The sequence below is a fragment of the Epinephelus lanceolatus genome, chromosome 7 (assembly GCF_041903045.1).
Source record: "Epinephelus lanceolatus isolate andai-2023 chromosome 7, ASM4190304v1, whole genome shotgun sequence".
NCBI classification, from domain to species: domain Eukaryota; kingdom Metazoa; phylum Chordata; class Actinopteri; order Perciformes; family Serranidae; genus Epinephelus; species Epinephelus lanceolatus.
In genome coordinates, this window is record NC_135740.1 from 32,028,563 (window position 1) to 32,049,620 (window position 21,058).

Consider the following 21,058-nt stretch of genomic DNA (forward strand, 5'->3'; position numbering starts at 1 on the left):
CTCATTCATTCATTTATTTAGACCCCAGGAAGAATAGCTGCTGCAATGCAAAAGCTAATGGTGATCTTAATAAACAAACAAACAAACAAAGGTTTAGCACTCACTCGAATAAATTGGCTGCTGTAGTTTTTAATTCCTCACAGGAAAGGCTTCAAATAAAAAAAAACACACCCTGCCCTTCCTAATAGTGAACACGGTCTGAATGAGTTTGAATTTAAACTGTACCCATCTACAAGCAAATGAACACCCATCCATCTTAACTAGTGTTCCCATCGCTAAGCAGTTTGTATCCAGGCCCCCCTGTGAGCTGCTATGTTCCTGTGCCAAAAGATTAAGCAATGCAGGAAAGATAACACTGTAATCGATAATGGATCGCAAGAGATAATTGGCTATAAACCACAGCGTATCAAGAGACGGCAAATGATCCAGTACAGATGAGCCCGTTTGTCTAAGCCAGGAGAAGAGAGAGGCAGGAGGAGTGTGGTCACAGCCAGATTATGTCTTTAGCATTACTTGTTTTCAGGCCCCTAACTGTCAATAATGCAAAATGCATGAAGCAATTTTCTGACATTAATGGGGCATAAGTCAATGATTTATCCCGCCTTTTTGACAATAATTTGAAAAAATAATGGTTTGAGTATTAAAGTCATTTGTATTGACTCTGTGAGTCGGAAGAGACCCTCAATTAGGGATGAGATGCATTAGCCTGAGGCTGCTGGCAAAGTTGAGGTGAGGTATTTCTTTGATCTGTGATGAAATTAGCACATGCTACACTCCCCCAGCAACCCCCCCACCACTACTCAAATTTCATTATGAGACAAGCAGAACCAATTTATAAGTTATTGGTATTTAGTGAAGTGTATAATGATGATCTGTTTTTCTTAATAAAAACAAAACATCACAATCTTGTAAATTTGTAAATGTGGCTTTACAAGGAGCCTTCCAGTTTGAAGATTTCCTTCCAGCATATGCTTTGCACATATTTAAGGCCATAAAAGAAGAAAGAACAAACTGGCTCAGTTTACTGCAGAATAACAACATAGTTATATATATACATCCGTGAAACAGAGGTAGTAATGGTAATTGAGACAGTGAGACAACAAAGAGTGAAAGGACAACACATGGCTGAGGGAGCACAATTCGGTAAATCCAGTCTCTGTCTACGCTCCTTGGTAATGATGGTAATGTCAGTCTTCAGAGAACAGGAAAAGGAACTAATATGTGTGAAGAGACATTCTGTTTATCACCTAGTGAAACTGCAATATGAGATTCTGGAAATGCTGTGTGTGACCTCAACAAGGTGTGTGGGAACAGCACTGAAGAAAAAGAAACACTTTGTCCTTTGCAGCAAGGACAAATAGAGGTTCTACATAATTTAAGCCCCTTTCACACATCCAGTCGGTCCCTGAAATGTTTAGGAACATTTCCTGCATGGTGTCGTGAGAATGAAGCAGGGATCAATATTCAGGGAAATCAGCACTGCCAATTTCCCTACTCAGCTTGTAGTAACATTTCAGGAAAAGATGTCGGCACAGCTGCATTGTGAATGAAAGCAGTAACGTTGCAGGGAGACTTCAAAGAATCCGCTCATGACGTATTTCCAATCTGTGACTTGTTTCTGATTCAAGTAGATCATGAGAAGACATTATTTGTCTCGCAAACCTGTTGAATATTAAATGCATGACAAAACAGTGGCACCGGACAAAAACAGCTCCACGCTCATGTCATGTTCCCGAACATAAAAAGAGAGGTCTTTGATTGTGTACACATACATCCGGCCCTATCCCAATATCTTCTTCTGTTGAGTTTTACAGCAGCTGGCATCCATAAGTGTCCCTAAGAGTTTTAGAATTGATTTTAAGATTTTACTGCTTCACTGCTCAGGCAGACGAACTCTGTAACATCTTTTAAATCTCTTCTCAAAACCCACTTTTATCGTTTGGCTTTTATTAACTGGTGGTATTCATTGTAACTATTTAAAGTATTTTATCCTGCTCTGTATATTGTACATGTTTTTAGCTTTATTAAGTTAAAGCACTTGGTAATGCGCTTTATAAATAAAGCTATTGATAACTGACTCTCTAAAACCAATAAGTAAATCATTTTGTTTTACAGGTAGCTCTTTAGCGACATACAACTTTACTCAAGAATAAAAAATGCAGATAGAAATGTCTTCATGATGATTCATATGATGACCAAAACAGAACAGAGGGTAGGCTCTAGCAAGAGTCAGATAATGGCCAGTCAGGGAATCCATCCATTGACCAACTGTGACCAATAGACTGAAAGACTGAAAAACCATCCTAGTAGGGCTGACACCATTTGGTTGGGTGGTCAATTCTGACTGTTCGGACAACTGCTGGTGTTAGTTTCATAAGGCCATGAGTCCACCAGCTGAAAACGCCAGGCGCTTACTGAAAACCTGTCACTATGATATGGAATATCCAAGGAAGAAGAATGTCGGCACAAGGTAGATTACTTGCACTTGATAAAGCAAAGGCCGAAGCATGTGGCAAGAGGGGACGGCCCTGCCTGTTCACATGTATTAATTTCTCCTCTGTTGTTGTTGTTAATGGTTGGTCTTTGTGGTATTTGTCCTGCCCTTTCTCCACTGTGATTTGAGGGCAACGTAAAAAGTGACGGTGACAAGCACAGCGTTTTACCCAAAACTGAACATATTTTCAATTCCTGGCGACCAGAAGAAAAGTCAAACGTGTAACACTTGGCCCAGAATAGACGCTCAGTGACTTGCAGATTTTTTTTTTGATTGGTTGAAGAGGTGGTAAAATTTCAGTTGACCGAGATTTTCTTTGGTTGAATATAGTCCTATCTCAGTGCTTAGAGCAAGCCAAAATTTCACTTTACAATTCGTCAACAGTAAATGCTCAACATTTAACACCTATGCACCAGCTCTGAAGCTGAACAATCCTCATTCTAAGCTTTTCACGTAGCCAGTGGGTTGAGATTTTGTTGATGTTATGATCCATTTTTCAAGTCTACATTACACGTTTCGGTGATGAACAATGCTTAGTCGCACCTGGGTGACAATTAATCTAGAATACACACATACACTCTGATAACTTGTAGGAAAACATTTGTACTTGTGATGTTTTCCTAGCATCAGAAAGCTTTACTAATACCTTCAACAGAGAGGTGGACTCATTAAATCAGAATATAAACTGGGAATTTGGCAACAGATCTTTGTGGAAATGTCTGCTGTCTGCTCCATGTTTACCTTCTCTCTATTATTTTTGCTCTGAAACAGAAGAGACATAAAAGAAAGGGATTGTCTGTGCAGAGAGTTTTTCATCAAAAATGTATGCCTTGCTGCAGGTTGCAACATAATGCAGTCCTCCTCAAGGTTTTTAAGGCACTAAATGTTTTTGACTCCTCCCTACATCCCAGACTGTCTATCATTTTCTGTCCTCTCACGTATACCCTTAGGTCCTCTGCAGCTTGCCTTCTAAATGTCCCCAAAGTTACCACAAAGAAAATGAGAGATGGTACTTCTACAGTGCTTGTCCTGAGGCTATGCAATGCCCCTTCTCTGTTCATCTGAGAAACTGTCTCAGCAGACAACATACTATAACAAATAACAATACTAACACTACTACTTCTATGACTACTACTACCACGGCTCCTTCTTGTATTAATCTCACCTTCACAAAAATGTTTATTTCAACATATGATTAGCATCAATAAAGTTTACAAGCTTACAGTATCACCCATTGGTGTTCTGATTGCTGCTTAGGCAGTAGAGCAGGAACACTTGTACTGTAGAAGCATCTGTAGTGCTGTTTGATCAAATGTAACGTACTTGTTTCTCTGTGCCATTAAAATATCAATGTCGCAATTCAAAATTGAAGGATCAAGAGGTCAAATCCGTTCCTTATCAGTCTCTTTTTCTACTGTGGGCATACATCCAAGGATTTCATTACCTTGGGGGAGAACTTGTTCATGTAATATTGATGGCTATAATCCTCTGGTTAAGTGCCACCAAATTGTGTTACTTTCTGCAATCATGTATGTTCCGCAGGCAAAATGAAAAATTTATGGCAGTCATAAGTAAGTAATTTCTTATTTTATATTAAGTGTTATTTCTACTGGTTGAATGTATTTATTTTGGAGTTATGCTAACTGCCATAAGACTGTAGAGCTCATAGATTAGTAAACAAGATGTTTCCAGGCAAAATGCATATTCACTTCAAGGGAAAGCAAACATAAATACATGTAATGAAGCAACAGACTCTTGTTAGGGGCTAAAATTCAGTAGTACAAAGTACACACTGTCAGTCGATGAGCAGAAGAGACGCTGCTCAGCGACTTACTCTAGTGGTGTGTCTCAAATCACTACTTACGTTAGTACACTTCTATGTAGTTTACTGTGTGCACTATGTACTCATTGGCGAGGTGCGCAAATTTCAACAAGGTAGTGTTGTCTCAAACCAAACACAGCCGTTGTGCATTTACCGGAAATGACAACCACAAATTAGCCAGTTAGCAAACTAGCATTATCATTCGCGTTATCGTTTGTGGCACCAAATCATTACAGACTGCTAAATTAACCCAAAAACACGTGAATTTGTACAACGCAGCGACGTTCGCGGTCGCACAGTCCTCGGCCACTATTTCCAGTTTGAAAAGTAGTCGGTCCCCTTCCGCTACTTAGCCAAGATGGCAACCATTGAGTGCAAGAAGTGTCCATAGTTCCACACTCAACTTCTTGACCGTTTTGAGTGTACCATCCGGGTACTCACAGTGCACTGCATTTCTCCATACTTCTCCATGTGAATGCATTTATACACTCAAAATATTATGTGTAAGTACAGAAGTACACGATTTGAGACACAACATAGGTTTGCAGCTAACCCAGCAGCACAAAGCACAGTAGATAGTTAACAGAAACGTTTGTTTTTTGTGTAGTAGAGAAAGGGTTATGTAAAGGATGGCTCCAGTACATCATCAAGCCATGATTTCAGACCTACCCAAAAATCCTGGACACAGAAAAGGCGAGAAACAGTTTACGGTCCAACTCCACTATGCAGTACTACACAGTCTCCAGTCTTTTCCCATGTTTTCAACCAGTATACTCGAACATGCATAATGTGTTTAGAAAGAAATCACTGACTTTACTTTGCCCGCAGTTTACCAGTAAGAACATTTCAGTTGCATCCAAAGTACATTATGTTGTGGACTTGCTGTTACCTTAATACAACAAAGTCAGAATATCTTGCAGTGAGATGACCATCTGTCTTCCTGTCAAATGACATTTGTTCCCCAAAAGACCAAACGACATTACAGACTTTCAGACATAAGCTGCCGTAACAAATGCAGTTATGCATGAGCAAATATTCAGTCATGCATCCAATGTCTATACTGCTTACAGTGTTGAGAGTCATGGGGGACTTAATATCATGCATTTCATAAGAGGCACAGTACACCCGGGACAGGTCACCAGTCTATCACAGGGCAAACATATAGAGTCAGATGGAGGGAAAAATCTTGGAAACCCAGAACATGTTAACTCCACACAGAAACGTCCCAGATGGCCATCTTGCTGTGAGGTGACAGTTCTTAGCACGGAGCCACCTCGAGAAAATATGCACATGTATACTGGCATGTGTGCGCTTTATTTATCTCTATTTATATATTTGCAGTATTTTTTTAAACTAAACAGCAGTGAGCTGACATTCAATCAATCACCTCCTCACTACATCATTCAGACAGTCTTGACACAGCTCACTTCAAACTGTACTTCAAGGTTCTTCACTGATACGAAGAGAAAGGGCACGAACAAAATAAGCCGCAACAGCACTTCAATCGCTATACATATAGTCTCACCACCTGTTTCTTTTTATTCCCTCTGCCACACACATGCAGTATGAATACATTTTGCCTGAGTGGACAGAGTGGTACTCGTAGTGCTACTCCAGGTTGCATTCAGTGTCTTGCTCAAGGGAATACAAGTAGTTTCAGTGTATAAAGTACTTGCAAAAAGGTAGGATGGAATATCATAGCAAAAGAGTGTGGAGAACAGTGTAGAGTGTGTGTAGAGTTCTGCAAATACTTGGCAAGGGAAATGTTAGTACATGATGAAAAGATTGCTGCGCATCACCAGCCACAGTAAGTGACTCAACAGCGACAGAAACAGTGAGAGGCAGACACTCTCTCACCCTTTCTGTTTGACTGATCGCCAGTCTCGTGTTTGGATGGCTTGTACGCGCATTGATTTCAGTCTACAGACCAGTGTTATTATTTTATCACGGCTAGGTGGGGAGCTTTGTTATTGAAAGCTTCTGTGCAAGTGCAATATCTTTCATATTGTATTACAGGCAAAGCCATACAACTGTCCCTCTGTGGGACTACTGACCTATTCAGCGCTACAGTATTCCAATTGAAGCCCAAAGCTCCATGCAACAAAGAGCTCTGAACATTATAGCTTGAAACCAAGCACCACCAGTGTCTGCTTTGTGATTTACCATGCCAAACATGGAGCTACATTATACTTTGATCAATGTAATAGCCTGCTGAAATAACTATAATGCACAGGGCATATCAGATGGCAAGTATTAGCTATAAAATATTTACTGTATTTTTCTGTTCATATCCTAAAAAAAGATTTCAAAATATAGATATTAAGAGCAACAACTTCTGTTTTTCCTTCTTCTAACATGTCTTATGTGTCCTTTAGAGCTTTAATATGTATCATAAAAATCTCAATATGTCCACTAACAATTTCAGAATTAAAGGTTGTGACCTTCCTAAACGTGGTCCACTGAAAAAAAATGATCACAGTAGCACTGAACGAATCAGAAAAACAGGTGGTCACAAGGGGTATGTCTTCTGTTACTAGTGCAATCACACTGAGCCTATATAAAAGCTCAGTCTCTTGGATGTTGATGTAGCTCTGAGCTGTACATCTTGGTGACTTTATACTTCAGACTCTCTGTTCGCTAGTTGCTAATAAAAATACGAGTTTTAAAGGTTTTAAAGGTACTGTTTTATCTGTTAAGTCATTAAATGAATGCAAATATATGCTTTTTCTTTAATAAGAGGTTAATAATGACAAAGTGTTACGACAGTTAAATGGTACAAAAAACAGATAATGTAACTGAGTATTCAATACTAGGCTCAGATAAGATTATTATTCTATGTATTTACTGTGTCAAACATCATGAAAATTGCAGTTGATACATTCTACAGCAAAATTGGTACAACATACAGCAATTATTTATTTACTAAGCCTACATTTTATCAAGTGCAATGTGATATAGGCAAGGCAAATATGTCTATATAGCACATTTCATACCCAAAGTGCTTTACAGATTTGTCGAGTCAAAGTTCATTGTAGCCCAATCAAAAAGCATGTCTCACAGGGCTGTACAAGTAGTGATTTCAATTAAATTTTAATTTCAATTTGATCCATACATTCCAACATCACAAAGCACAATTAGCCTTAAAGGGCTTTAAAGCAGTGGTTCCCAACTGGTCCAGCCACAGGCTCCACATTGTCCTCAGTCATTAGTCCAAGGTCCACACAGTTTAATATGTTCAGCATCATAGTTGCATTTGACCATGTCTTCGAGCTGGCTTGCTGTCTCTGTTAAGTAGCTGTCCGTCAGAATAAAAGCTCTGTGCTAGAAATTCACTGTACTTAAAAATAAAGTGTTTTGTACGAACTTGACATCTATGCAAGTCACTTTTCGTCCATTCAGAATTGACCTGTGACCCACTTTTGGACCTCAACCCACCAGTTGGGAACCACTGCTTTAAAGCATATGACAATCCTCTATCCTTGGACCCTCAAAGCAAATACGTAAAAACAAAAAATATAAGCAACAAAAAGGAAGACTAAACGTTTTTGCCAGGGATCCTTTCAAGCTATAATTAACTTTACACATTGGAAAACAAAATGTTTGGATGCACAATCTAATTTTGTTTATCTCAGATCGTTCCAGTACTGCGCAAGTGTGTTGCAATGTTTGTTACACTAAGGCCTTCATCATGCTTGGAGCTTTATGTTACCATTAGCATGCTATTCATGTATGCATAATATACACTGTAGGACCGAACATTAGTGAACTGATGCATTAGACCCATTGGCCCTTAACAAATACACCGTCAGATGAATGGACGGATGAGCATAGCTATCCCCAGAGCCACACTACTAGCTTGTCTAATATGCAGTTTAAAATTTAAAAAAGCATTAAGGACTCTCCTACATTTGCACAAGATATCAGAGTGGTTCGAATCTATTATCAAACAAATACTGATGAATTCACCCCACATCCTAGCTGTGAAACTACATAGAGCAAAACAATACAAAAACAAGTAGGTTACAACCTGTAAGCACCAACAAGCAAAAACAAAAACACATCTTTCTAACAAAATCCTTCACAGAATTATTTAAATCAAACACACACACTGTGTTGTTTTGTTGACCCTTATTCATAGAATCCTTCACCTCACACAAAAGTGAGTTAAATATTTAAGAGATCATCGATGGATATGGTACAAGCAAGGTTACACATACACAGAGCCAGAACCATTGACCTGTGCTGTCCTTGAAAGAGAACAACAAGCAGCTGATATCCTTCACATGTAACTCCAGGTAGCATGCACTCTCTCCATCCAAGTGACAGGTGCTATGTCACTCCACTGAGCTGTCCTGATAGTATCTCAGGTCTCTATATCCTGCTGGCTGGCACCCTTCTTAAATATAATGCATCACAGCAGTGTTATGGCTGGAGAGCACAAAAACACTTGTAACTTGACACGCCTAATGTGCCTTTACTCTATAGATAAACTTTTTTTGGGGAAAGTGGTTTTTCTTCAGCTGATGTTTCTCAACAAAAAAAAAGGCGTCAATGAGGCACAACAAAGGAACTGTTCACAGAAACAACAGGAGCATTTCTGATATTTGATATTGGTACTAAAGGTAGTAAAGCAGTTGGAGGAAAATATCCCTGGTGTCAGCACTCCAAGAATGTGATTGCTGGCATAGTCAAGCAAGCATAGGAACAGGAGCAGTGCAGCACTCAAAAGGAGCACTTTGCACTTCTAATGGTATTTGAGTCACAGCTTGATTCCAAAAAGTGGTTCTAACAAAGACTGAAGGCTCGGGCCTAGGACGTGAACGAATGCTCCACTTCTCCTGGTGGAACTAAAGGTATGTGCATGTGTGCAGATGCACAAAACTCAACCAAAGCAACAACAGTGTGTGTGTGTGTGTGTGTGTGTGTGTGTGTGTCTGTGTGTGTGAGCGAGGGGAGTGTGAGAGATTGGGGAGTGTAAGTCTCCATCAGAATTAAATCAACTAGTAAGTGCAGACAGCTGACAGAACACCATGCTCCCCAGTCACTTTGAAATGACCCCCCGAGGAGTGCAAAACACTCCTGAAATATCTAATTATCCCCCCGAACAACATCAAGGATTGCTACACCACCGTCCTTACTGCTAGGTGACGGCAGGCAGAAGCCAGTCGTTCTGCTGGCAGATTGCAGGTTGATTAGACCAATTAATCTAATTGTTCTGTATACTGTAAATCTCTATGTGTTATGGAAGATCAGAAAAAAAGGATCATCAGGCTTGATGTGATGTATCTACACATCCCTCAGGCTTCTGCAGAGATGAGTTTCATCTTTCAAGGAGGGAAATGCAGTGGCAAGCACTTCTTTGAAAGAACGTATTCAATTTTCAAAGTCATAAAGTTGCCATTTTGTTCAAGCTTTTGTTGCTGTCACCTTATACAACAGATGTATAAAACCCTTTGCAAAGTGTCAGTGTACACCTCATAGAATGTGCGTGTACATCTGTGCTATTATTTGATATCTGCTGGGAACTACTAAAGTCTAAGGACAGCTCTGCAGCACTCCTAAATCCTGAGGCAGACAAGATGACACTCGCAGGTTAGGAAAGCTGATAAATGCTCTTATTTCTAAACATCAAAGAAAGAACAAAAATGTGTCACTCAGAGAATTTGGATCAGGTTGGACAGATTTGCTGCTCAGATGTTTGTTAAATATGGGCGCAGGTCACATTAGATGTGGTATAACATCCCACATAAACAAAAATATAAATATCAATTTGCATATGTTTTTTGAGGATATAATATGTATACAAAGAGAACATGTCAAGCTGCACTGTTAAATACATGTCAACACACTATATTATATATTGTTTTGAGTCCAAAGACATCATATCCTCCAAAATATTAACCAAGGCCAAATTTAGAAACAGATATTTCTGAATTATGTATGTATCACGTTGGGGCCGTAACAGATATGGGTATCTTGGAGGTTAACAGATGGTGTCATAAAACGAAATAGGCATCACTCTTAAAATATATCCAGGCACTGAGGACATTTATGTCTCCAAAATCGTTTTCACTGCCTCTGAGGAAGAAGGGCGAACGTCAACTCTGAAGTCAGCCGCAAGGGTAAAAACTAGTTAACTTGCTCATTTCTGACTGCTCGTCACGTCTGTTGAAGACAGTGTCATAACATTTGTGCCAAATTTAACAGTCAAATAAATCTCTTTGAACGCTGTAAAACGAGAATGACTGCATCATCCTGAGATGTAAAAGACAAAAATAAGTGGAATCACGAATGAGTGAATTATTTCTGTTACTTTTGAAAACACTGACGACCACAGAAACCTTTGCCTACAGACCTCTAATAAATTATTATGTAATTTTCACATCTTCCCTGTCTTGTTTCTCCTTGACAAGCAACAGAGCAAACTTGTTTGCGGCCTGGAGGGGGAGAGTGGTTTGTAATAACACTGGGAGTCGAGAGAGTAGAGTCCCACAGCATGGTGCAAAGAAAATTACCCCACCAGAAAGCTTCCACCCCCACTTTACTTCTTAGCTGTGGTAACAGCCACAACATATTTTATGGCCCTAGCAGGTTAGGTTTTTGGATATCTTGTGTTTCCCCTCCTTCCTTTCTCTTCAACTCCTGGAGGATGATAAATCTTGATCGTCATGGTAGGAAATCAAATTTCTATTTTTCCATTACTCTACAAAGCGACAGGAAGAAATATTGCTTGATCCAGAAATTTCAAAGGCATCAGGCTGTCATGTGTCCTGGGGTGGTCTGTCCCCCTGAACTTGGCTAAGGACATCAGATTTTTTAATGCTATATTTAAAATGTTCAAATTGACATGGAGTCTGATTGAGCTTACAAAAGCACTATCCAGGATAACAAAGTGAATACAGAGGATCAATTATGGATGATTCACTGAGATAGGGAGCTATTTCCACATCAAAAATGACAGAGTTGAAACAGTTATTCATCTCTGTGAAGAATTTATGTCAGACAGAGCTGGGCCATTGATGTCTACTGTACCAAAGTCCTCAAACAAGTATCATTCATCAGTGCGGTGTTAACTCACCGCAGTTACACTGAGAGCCTCTATTCACACTTTGTGCCTGCGCCAGACAAGATATCTGCCCTAAGCTGTCAAGAGGTTACGTGTACAGCCGCTGAGACGCTTAGATGCTCATATTTGTTCGAACAGTCACAATAGCAAATGGACAGATGCTCTTTTGTGTTGGTGTTGATTGGCTGTTGTGCACACAGCGGACAGAAGAGGCCAAGGGAGGAAGAGTTGAGGATGAGTTCCAGTTGGCGCTACTAATTAAAAAAAAACATTTGTGCCAAGGGAGTGACTTTTTTTTTTTACACCTTTTAATTGTCTTGGATTTAATTGTATGAGTGAGTGCTGTACACATTAAACGTAATGACATCCAAGTAGGGGAGAGCAGGGTCGGTTGGGACGCTTTTGTATTGACAGGAAATAACCTTTCATTACTTACAGACTACTTTAACAGTAATGAAAAGAAGTGAAAAGAATTTGATCCCCAAACACATGTAGGCATTTACTAATAATTTATCATGTTTGTATGAGCCCAACCAAAAGTGCATTTCCCCAAATCCCACCTCCCCAGGATGGTTGGGGCACAAAATCATTTCAATTGATAAAATACAAAAGAAAGAAAACTGTCTAAATTTGAAAATGAAACAATTTATTCACACATTTTTAAAAAAAAAAAAAAAAAAACATTTGTAAAATTAATATGCTTTTATAAGTTACTGAGATGTGGATTTTGACTGTCCGATTCTTCATTTCAGTTGCTTGATTCAGCTGAATGTGGTTTCTATGGGCTACATGTAGGCCATAGGTTTATGTAGGCTATTGAGTTTGTTTCATTTTGCAAAAAAATAAAAATAAATAAATAAACCGCTAAAGGTTAAAAAAAAAAAATCTATAGTTGAACTCTGCATGTTCAGTATGTCCATGGGTTAAAATGTAACCCTATATAAAATTCATGCATTTTATTTTACATGGCCTCTTAATTCAGCTTAGCAGTCTAAATCTCATAGGAGTTTTAATATTCCCTAGTGACCTCACAGTAGGTCTGATTTTATTAGAAAAGGTTTGTCTTGTTTGGTCTACTTTATGCTCATTTGTAACAAGGTAAAAACTATAAACGATATTGTCCCACTGTCCCTGGAAGAGCAGAAACACTTTGGACTCCTATGCTAGCTACGGACAAAAAAATCAGACAGCTAACACTATCATCAACTGATAGGCCTGAAAATCAGCTTTAGGTCCTGTTTATATGACAATGATTTCAACTGAAAACGGTAAACTTTAGTTGCATTTTGGCCGATCGTTTACGTGACAGCGGAGTTTTGGGTACCTGAAAATGCAACGTTTTGAAAACGGGTTCCAGAGTGCAATTTTTTTGGAAACGGCTCCATCTCCATCCGTCAGTAAAATTGCAATATGCAGTTCCTCTGAAAACGGAGACTTTTTGCACACGCGCATTACCCTTCCAGTCACTAGGCATGCGCGAGAAAGTCGACCATCACAACAACAATGGCGGACTCCCGAGCTCTGCTTGTGTTGCTCACCCTATTGAATTTATCAACCATCATAGTGTAGATTTACTGTAGCAACTCCACCTTGTCGTCCGTCCAGACAAATGTTTGTGCAATTGCCATTTTGCTTGTTTATATATTGCCGCTCTGTAGAAGGAAACGTATGCGTCACACTGCCAACTACTGGCCTGGCATGTATACTGCAGCGTTTTTGGTCATTTTTGCAGATCTGTGTGCACGGCAATTGTTATCAAAACGTTGTCGTCTAAACACGGAACTTTTTTCAAAACGAAAATGAGATTCTGTTTTCAGTGGATCGTTTTCATGTAAACATGGCCTTAGACAATATGTTTTGTATGTGGCATAACAAGAAACAGTATGGTAGTAGAAAAATGAGTGTTTAGAAGAGTCAGAAGGTCTCTACTTTGAGACTGAAAATGAGGAGGGTGTGGCTTAGTACGAGCATGGTGAACAACACGTTTAGTTGCTTTCTAACTTGCCAAAAAGGCACTGCCCCAACTGACCCCGCTCTCCCCTGCAGTAATATCTCTTCACCTTCCAGTTGGCTTTTCACTGTTCAATCAAAGAGTATGTCAGCACTGTAGTTTGATTGTCTAGAAATATTGTTTCTGATCATAAAATAGTTTATTTGACAGTTGCAATCAAGTAATACACACAGATTATGAGACGAGGGAATTCAAGTTCTTTAAAGGTCTTTGTTTAATCATTATATGGGGAGCACCACCACTGTACTTGGCAGAAATCTAAGTGTTTGCCAGTATGTTGTTCAATGCTTTATCAAGCTGTGCATTAGGACAGACAGTCAATAGGGCAAGCAGCTTTATGTTAGCAGGCATAGTAACTTCAAAGCTCGTAAAAAGCCCATTACTAGTGTTCCATGCATCCCTCCGTGCTCAGCTACAAGCACTCGACTGAGAAAAGCTGGTGAGAGTGATTCAGACTTAGAGAAACCCTGTGTGGCAGAGCAGCAAGATCATCACAACAACCCACACCTTGAGTATCCAGACACAGAGAGAAACTCTGGTGTCAGCAAATGTCTCCCGCCTCCATAAAAAGACCCCACAAGAAAATGCCCCCGAGAAAATATCTGACTCGTACCGTGAAGATTTCACATAATGAAAAGTTAGGAGCCCAGTTCAATTTTGCTTAAATATGTCTCAGGGATCTGAGAGCTAGCAGATCTAATATGGAAGTCACTGTCGGGATTTGACAGAGTCATAGTGTAATGCTGAGGGCTAAACATAGGGAGCTCAAAAGCTGGGGCCACGGATGTGTGCTCTGCTGCTAAAAACCACTAAAACCACTCTACTATTTTTATAAAGGAAAGTCTATTGATGGAGCCACAGCTGAGTTAGATCAGAGGAAGTGAGCTTTAACCCCTCTGCTTCAGTCTGACATTATCACATCAAGTGTAAAAGCAGGGTATGCTCAGTCATGCTAAGACAAAATTTAACTGTACATGATACAAAATAAATGAGTTCTGCTTTAGTTTTCTGTGGAAAAAATATGTTTTGCCTATTGAGATATCACATTTCTTGACATATTTATCCATGGATCTTATCACGGTTTTCCCACGTGCACAACAGAGAATAGAAACTGCGAGATGAGTGCGGAGGAAAAAAAAGGCCGGACTGAAGCACCGCAGGATCTCTCTTCCACAAAATGAGAAAATAAGAGGGTTGTAATTTTCTGTAAGTTGGCATCTCACTTCATGTCAGTGGATTAAGAAATTAATGAAAAGTGGCTAGTCAATCTGACACTTCTAAATTAAGAAGAGAGTATCCAAATGACAAAATTAAAATGGGGAGAATGAAGTAGAGGATAAATAATTGGCTGGGGAAATTCTGACAGAAAGAGAAGTGGAAAACATGGCAGCTGAGGAGAAGAGAGTGGAAACAGAGTAAGTGGCGGATGCTCCAGGCAATGCCATCTGTGGGTGGATCTGCAAAGGCTGCGTGCCACACACCTGTGTGGAACTGCCTGGGAGATAAGGCCCTCAGCACAATGGCCCCGTGGCCACCTGTGCTGCCAAACAGGTGCACAGCCCAGCCAATTAAACTATTAGACAAACACAGGCCTCTGGGAGCAAATTAGCAGGCTGCCCAAACATCACAGGAAAAACAAAAAGCAATGGTAAGCACTAACTGAGAAAAAGAGCAACAACACTTTGATGGTGAGACTTTCATTTCAGTGTATAGAATTAAGCTTTATATCTCATGAAACAAAGTGCGGGTTTTGATTTAATTATCACATAAATGCTGAAAATGTCTCCGGTATTTAAACACAGACCACTAAATGAGTTCTTTGATACAAATAGCATGAATGAATATAAAACGTATGTATTAGGATCAAGGCATTATTTTCTATTATATATCCACATGACACTAATATTTCATGATACAGAGGTATCTACAGTGAAGAAAATGGAGTGCATACAGGACGAGACACTGCATTCAATAGCCCACTTGTGACAGAGCAGTGCTTTAGCTGGTCATTAGTGACGTGACGTTCGTGAACGAGCCGAGTCTTTGAACCGCCTCTTTGAAGTGAACAAGCCAGTTCCTAATTTCTTTGTTTTTTGCTTTAATTTACTCTGTATCCATTAATTTCAGATTATTTGATCGGGAGCAACTTGAGAGAGACTAGTTTGTGAGGGATAAAGACAGTGCAGCTGCTCACTCGTTCACTTCAAATAGCTGGTTCAAAGACTCGGCTCATTCGCGAACATCATATCACTAGTAGGAAGCTAACCCACTATCTGCTAGCACTTGCTGACAGGCTTGTTGTTTATAAAGGGCGTTGCTATGGCTACACCAAACTTTATATCTGCGGAGTCTATTCTGGGTCCACGTTACTATATCCAGATCATGAGATGAGATAAATCAGCAATGCGATTTGTCGTTGAACCCACTAACACCCCCCACATACACACACACAGCAAAACAAAAAACAAACAAACAAACAAAAAAACGAACAAACGAACCGCATCTTTGAACCAGCTCTTCAAAGTGAAGGAGAGCCAAAGAATCGGATCTCACAAGTGAACCAGAAATCCCATCACTACTGGTCATATGACAATGATTAATCTAATCTGAAACATTGACTGTACAATAAACTTCTGAAAAAGCATATTTTTAGACAAGGAACAACAAAAATATTAGACATTTAATGCTTAGCTTCAGCACTCCTGCAGCACTGCACTGACTTTTCCCAGACATTGGATACATTTTGTAGCTCAACAATATTAATTAATTGATGATATTTTATTTTCATTTTCGTCAAATACAGTTTAGCACCATGTAAGCATTTGTTTGAGTATTTCAGGCCATTTTGGACTGATTCTTTTAATAATAAACACAGGCAGGACAAGGCAGGAATGGTAGTGTATTGGTAGTGTATTATGCACAAGTTACCAGTATGTCTCTATATTTACACAGGATTATTTGCTACTGTCTTCAGTTAAAATTCATAATAAAGTCCCCAAAATATCAATGTTCTAAAGAAGGCCACCTGATCATTATTCTAAGGTGTAAATTAAAACAAGCATGAATGCTCTGCCGTCTAATCCATGGTTATTTTCGGTTTATGATAACATAGCGTACAAAGGTTACATTAACATAGTGAAGTCAGAAGAGTAGCAAACCAAATGTGGATTTTCTGTGTGTTGTGATCCATGACAATTAAGTGCATTCATATTCATTAGGAATAACCTTATCCATGCTTCAAGAAAACAATCAGGACAGTTTACCCAGGAGAGAAATAATGAGAGGCGTAAAGATGAGCAGGGGACCGGTGTTAGTCAACACTCGCACAGTCCTGCTCAACATACACACCCAAAAAGGTGGCTTTCTCCCCTGCCTGGACCTGGCCATCCGTAGGAGGCGACTCCTCCATAAAGCACTGGTCCCTTTTGTGCTGGTCAAAGGTTCAGCCATTTGAAAACACCCAGAGGGCAAGCTTGGCCTCGCTCAGATCCCTTAGGCACCAGTTGGCCTTTCTGAGTAGATGGGCTGACTTGACTCCCCACAGCTTCCCGGAGACTTTGGAGACTGACTTCACAGCTCTCAAATCACTCGAGGGATAATTACTTAGCTATTCATTAAACTATATGACATACTTTATATGTGCATTCATGTACAGCATTATTAATCCATCTGTGATTCCTCTGTGTATGTCTCACTAGTTTAACTTGTCAGACAATTGAATATCTTTGTATACTTGACATAAATTAAACCAACATGCCATGTGGAACTCGTTGGTTGGATCATTTTCTCTCCTGAGTTTCATACAGAAGAAGAGCACTGCTGTGAATGAAAATTTCCACTATGCCCACACATGAATGGTTGTCTTGAGCAGTGCAGGATTTTAGCAAGGGCACACAACTCTTTGTGCTTTTCTCTGAAATTGGTTAATGCTGAGATGCAGCGGTAGTGCTGGTAGTAGCACACAGATTAAATAAAAGCTCCTTCGGGGCCAGGCTGGCAGGTCCTTTCTCTGTATCCAGGGTGAACATAAAAAAGTATTCCACTTATCCGATGACCATTTAATATGCACCATTCATTGATTCACATTAAGAAACATCTCCTCAACAGTGGGCTGGTAAATAATTTAAAGGATCTGCTGTCACTAAGGGTTTCCTTGCACTAGTGGGACCAAATTAAAACTGAAGATCCCATTTAAAGAGAGAAGGCAGAGAATTTGGGTGAAAAGTAGAGACAAGGCTTACAAACTCACTGAGGCCTGGTAATGAACGACTCAAGAGACACAGGGCTCAGCAGGACAGAACTGAGAACCAAACAAAAATCTAAAATCATGTTTGACTGCAGTTTTGTATAGGTTGATTACAGACGCAGGTTGTGCACATGACACAGAGCTACGTGTTAATTAAGGTCTCAGGACACCTGGCTTTCTGATGTGGAAAAGTCCACTTCCTGTCTGAGCTTAATGGACAGAGTGGTCTGGAATGACAGACTCACCACAAGTCACAATAAGCTTGTGTGTGTGTCGTTTGGTCAGCTACACCATACACTGCGCTTGTTTAAAGTTGATGCTGTGCATTCATCTCGTCTAACATACCCAATCAATCCACACAGAACAGGTCCAATGAGGTTCCTTTATAATCATCCAATTAGAAATAAATGGTTTCCAGCAGACAGCTCCTTGCTCTGATTAATGTAGAGGGGACTGGCGTAATTGGAGTGAAGTGATTAGCATGAAGAGGGACATTAATGAAAAAAAGCCATATTTACTTTCTTCAAATGTCAATAAATGGACAAAGGAACAGAAGGAACTGTATGAGATGCCATGAGTAAATATAAATCTTTGTTCATCCTTAAATCATTACAGGTACATATACACTTAGTTGCCGGTTTGTTAGTTAAGGGTAAGTTTTGGTTGTGTGTGTGTGAGAGTCTCACAAACTACTGGACCAGTCAACATCTATTGCATAACTGTTGTATTAGATTTTAGCTTGGTGTACCTAATAAACTGGTAACAGAGAGTATATCCAAGGAATTTTTATACATAACAACATCCATGTTCTTTCTATCCACATAACCCAAATTGTGTTTGGATCCCACTGAGGTAGAGATGGTCAGCACAGTAAAATATGTCTAATATGCAATTGCTCCACAACAGGGCAAAGCTTGATGGCATGAGTAAAAGCTCTTATGTACAGCCTTTGCTTGTCCTTGCACTTTATCACTTAGTCCGAGCTTTCGTCAGATCTGCTCTATCACAAACACAACAAAGTGATGCTTCGGTGCAGTCAGGATGACATTTGGGTTCACAATACATGACGTGCTGCTGCATCACTAGAGTGTAGCTGGTTCATTCATACATACAGTAAGAAGTCTTTACAGCTGTCTATTTCGGATCATGTCACATAAAGTGTGGCCAGGGCCAAAGAAAAACGTTCGCTTTTCCTTGACATGAAATAAAAGTTTAGAACATTGCTTTGATAGAGAGGATATATGGTTTGTAAAATCAGTTAGGATTGCTCTTCAATAGTTTGCTGAAAAGGATACTTTCAAACATCAATGTCCAGAGGACAGAGGTTACAGAGGAAACCTTTGTTCATATCATATCGTGATATCCGCGATATTTGGACTTGTTGACATACTGACGTCATACTGTTACCCACGGCAATAACAAGCCTGGCTGCAAGCAAAATAATTAGCAACTCTGCAGTGATTCCAAAAAGAGGAGCCGTTTTAGTAGTGTGAAATTAACTATGGCATCATTAGGCCTGGGCGTCCCAAATGTTTTATAAACAGCCCTGCACTTCTCAGACTCTTTCAGCGAGTTACTCTCCTTGTGGAGAGAACTCATTCAGTGGATCCACCAACAGCAGCACAGCGTCCCTCCCTCTTCTATCGCTGTGCGCACCCTGGAGTCGGTGTCGTCAAGTGATTAAACCTTCGTGACGCTCGCGGCTCGACACAAAACTACGTATATATGAATGTGCGATAGTTATGGTATGGCCTGTCACAGGTTACATAACTTATTTTGTTGCAATACTGTTTTCTTAATCATAAAAAAATCAAGAATATCGTTTTCGAAAAAATACCCTGAAATATTGTGATATTATTTGAGGGCCATATCGCCCACCCCTAGTGAATAACCTACCAAACATACTGAGAGAGTGATGTGTATCCTAATCATTGTGGGACTGTCAAATCCTAAACTATAGACACAGCTAATCCTCAACAGCAAGCTTGGCTTCGTGACTCTATAAAGCATCTGATAATGATAAACTCATATAAGTGCTTAGAGCTGTGGTATTTGCGAATATCGCTCAGAACACAAGGCACCGTTTGCAATAAATGAAAAAAAAGGCTTGAGTTACTAACCTGACAGGGTTACTGGTGAGAGACACTCTGAGGGACTCCAGGCAATTGAGCAGTTTTTCTTCTGTGATGCCAGAACGCAGCTCGTGGACGTATTCTTGGGATGAAAGTGTACACTCATGCTTGCTGTTCCTTAGTCCACCCTGAAAACAAAATATCAACAGGACAGTTACTAGATTACCATCATACACTGTAACACCTTGGTGATGTGATAAAGAACAACAATGCTCATCAATAGAAGAAAGAAGAAATTTGTGGACACAGGTGAAGGGCATCCATGTATTATTTGCATCACCATATTTCTAAGTAAATAAAAAAGGTGACTGACCTATTACAGGCTGAATAAACTAAACTAGATCAATAGCAACAGACTTAACCACACCAGGAAGATGAATTTATATTGTTGAGTCAGTATCTTGTGTTCTCAAAAGGTGTCGTTTTTGAGACTTCTTTGACTCAAAATTCTTTTCTCAGATACTTTCACACATTCTCACAAAGACGCAAGTGATAAAAGCTGGCTCAAACTCCTGTATAAGAAAAAGGATGAGAGAGCGTCTGGAGATTTGTCAGCCAATTTCTCTTTTTTTCTCAATCAGCCAATATTCTAATGATGGACCATACTCGGAGAGAGCCAAACACAGGCTCTGTGTGCTATCTGCCGCAGCTCCTGTTGAAGTAAATGGATTCTTGTGTATAATCTCCACAGAGGGCTCTAGGGACATGTTGCTACACTGATGCTTACACAATGAGACTACCTATTGGCAGCAATACACACACTTACACCACAGCAGGGAAACACATTTACACACTCACTCTCCCAGCATACAGTGTAGTCAACATTGTACACTAGATTGAGCTGCAGTTTGACTCCAAAGTAACAGACTGATTGAATCTATGTTCTGACACCGTTTCCATGCAGTCCAGCAATCAACATCAATTTCGAGGAATACAAATGAAAAAGCTTTGCGTGCAAATTGATTAATCTTACCACATTATCTCTACTCCCAGAACAAGCTCCAAGAACAAATATGTGTTAAATTAGTAATTTTCAGGTCCTGTAGTCAAAATGAACTACATTTCAGGTGGGGTTTGAGTCAAGGCACCATACAAAGCAAAATGAAAAAGAAGCTGCAGAAACAGCATCACATATGCTGAACCAGACTAGACACAATCATCTTCACTGTGTTCATCCCTGGACTGCTGGTTCCCCACAAAGTGAGCTGCGCTAATAGGCAGTTTGGGAAGTAATAAGCTAGCTCATTTATCTGGAGAAAAGAGAGGCCTGCTGCTCTCCTGCAATGC

The 21,058-nt window shown here is 39.8% G+C and overlaps 1 protein-coding gene across 8 annotated transcripts in view; it reads right to left on the bottom strand.

The window, feature by feature from the left end:
* The window catches only part of diaph2 (diaphanous-related formin 2), a 516,939-nt gene that overhangs the window by 374,005 nt on the left and 121,876 nt on the right, over positions 1-21,058 (bottom strand). For all 8 annotated transcript variants that reach the window (XM_078169451.1, XM_078169450.1, XM_078169448.1 and 5 more), the window contains one exon: positions 19,760-19,899. In XM_078169451.1, the coding sequence (XP_078025577.1) occupies positions 19,760-19,899 (140 nt within the window). The remainder of the gene's footprint in view (positions 1-19,759; positions 19,900-21,058) is intronic.